The 1,812-nt window shown below is 42.4% G+C and overlaps 1 protein-coding gene across 1 annotated transcript; it reads right to left on the reverse strand.

Annotated features, from left to right (window-relative positions):
- Positions 1–677: 677 nt before the first annotated feature.
- LOC130852517 (RNA-binding protein 3-like) lies at positions 678–1,392 on the reverse strand. The gene has a single exon (XM_057733591.1). The coding sequence runs from the start codon at positions 1,325–1,327 to the stop codon at positions 860–862; it is 468 nt and encodes a 155-aa protein (XP_057589574.1). The 5' UTR covers positions 1,328–1,392; the 3' UTR covers positions 678–859.
- Positions 1,393–1,812: the final 420 nt, after the last annotated feature.

Below are 1,812 nucleotides of genomic sequence, written 5' to 3' on the forward strand. Positions count from 1 at the left end.
GCCTGAGGGCAGAGGAAACAAGGGCCACCATTTATGTGATGTAAGGGTCTGTGGGCTTTCCTCATGGAGAAGGCTAACCCTTTCAGGTTCCTGCCATTTCTTTTCTGGGTAGGTTTTTGTTGGTCTCACCTAGGGTGCTAATATTTCTGCTACCACATGGGTGAACCAAACCCCTCACACTAGCTGGAGAGTAGGTAAGATTTTTAAGGAAGTAGGTACGATGGTTTGGATTTATTTATTTATTTTTCTGGTTTCAACTTTTTAATCAACTCAGTGAAAGACATCCTAAACACTTCATGAAACACAACAGAATATTTTTTTCTTCCAGTATTAAAAAAAATGACATACACAAATATCTTTAAGAAACTTCTCTATATAATCAAGGCAGAGATCTGGAGTAAAAAACACCTCTAAGTAATCATGTCCTTGAGTTCTTATAGTTACAGTCGGAAATTGCTTCTAATCACGATGAAACATTGTGTACAGGTTTTTAAAATGTTCCTAGATGCACATTATTAAAAAAAAAAATTAGTCCGGCCAAACATTTTTTGCCAGAACCAATAATCCTGAGAGCCTGAACTAAAAAACTGGTAAAAAAGGAAAAAATATTCAGACTCTACAAATGTCTCAGAATTTGCCTTTAAATGGAAGAAAAATTTAAAAAAAACACATGGAACTTTCTGAAAGGTCTTTAATAAGCTACCTTGGGAGCTCAATTCAAAAAGAGGTTGATATAACTAGAACAGATGTTTCAGTGCAGCTCCAAAAATCTTTATAAATACAGCCATTTGGAGGGATGGTCCTGGATCAGAAGAAGTTTTATTCCTTGTGTATCTACATTAGGTGTGCATGCCTCATCTCAGTTGTCATAATTGTCCCTGTAATTTCCTCCTGAGTAGCGCTCATAACCACCCTGGCTGCCGCCATAATCTCTGGACCTTCCATATCCACATCCATATCCTCCAGGTCGACTGTCATACCGGCCACTTCCATAGCCCTGGTCCCCACCACCTCTAGAGTAGCTGCGACCACGCCCATAGGACCCGAAGGCACCCCCTCTTGTTCCCCGGGCCGACTTGCCCGCGTGGTCTACACGGATCTGACGACCATCCAGAGACTCTCCATTCATGGCTCTCATAGCATCTGAGGCATGCTCTGGATTGGCGAAGGTGATGAAGCCAAAACCCGGGGATCGCTGAGTCTCCCGGTCCTTGACAACGACCACCTCAGAAATAGGTCCGAAGCTGCTGAAGTGGTCTTCCAGAGCCTGGTCATCAGTGTTGAAGTTGAGCCCTCCCACGAAAAGCTTCCCTTCTTCAGAGGACATGGCAGTAAATTCAAGTCCTGGAAATTAAGAAGTAAAAAGGCCGAAGAGACAGCTACCGCCAAGAAGCCGAGCGACTGGGCTGGATTTATTATTTAACAAATAATTGCTACTCTTCTCCTCCTACAAGCAAAGTACTCTTCTCCTGGTCCATTGATGTTGACTTCAGCCATGTGATTAACTATGACCAATGGAATACTGGTAAACTTGATAAAAACTGAGTCTTAATTACTTGCATGGTTTGGCTTGAGTCTTGCACCCTGGTGATTCTTTATAGGAAAACATGACTTGCTTAGCTTATGCCCCTACAGCCTAGGCCCTGGAAGAAACAACACACATGTGACAGACCTGCAGGAACCTATGACATAGACCCAAGCCTACCCAATTGTAGCCCAAAACACAAATGAACACAGTTTACATCACTGGAATAGGAAGTGACACACAGATCTTTGAACATGAGAATAAATGCTTATTTTTGCAACCACTGA

This window comes from Hippopotamus amphibius, chromosome 4 (genome assembly GCF_030028045.1).
Source record: "Hippopotamus amphibius kiboko isolate mHipAmp2 chromosome 4, mHipAmp2.hap2, whole genome shotgun sequence".
Classification (NCBI taxonomy): Eukaryota; Metazoa; Chordata; class Mammalia; order Artiodactyla; family Hippopotamidae; genus Hippopotamus; species Hippopotamus amphibius.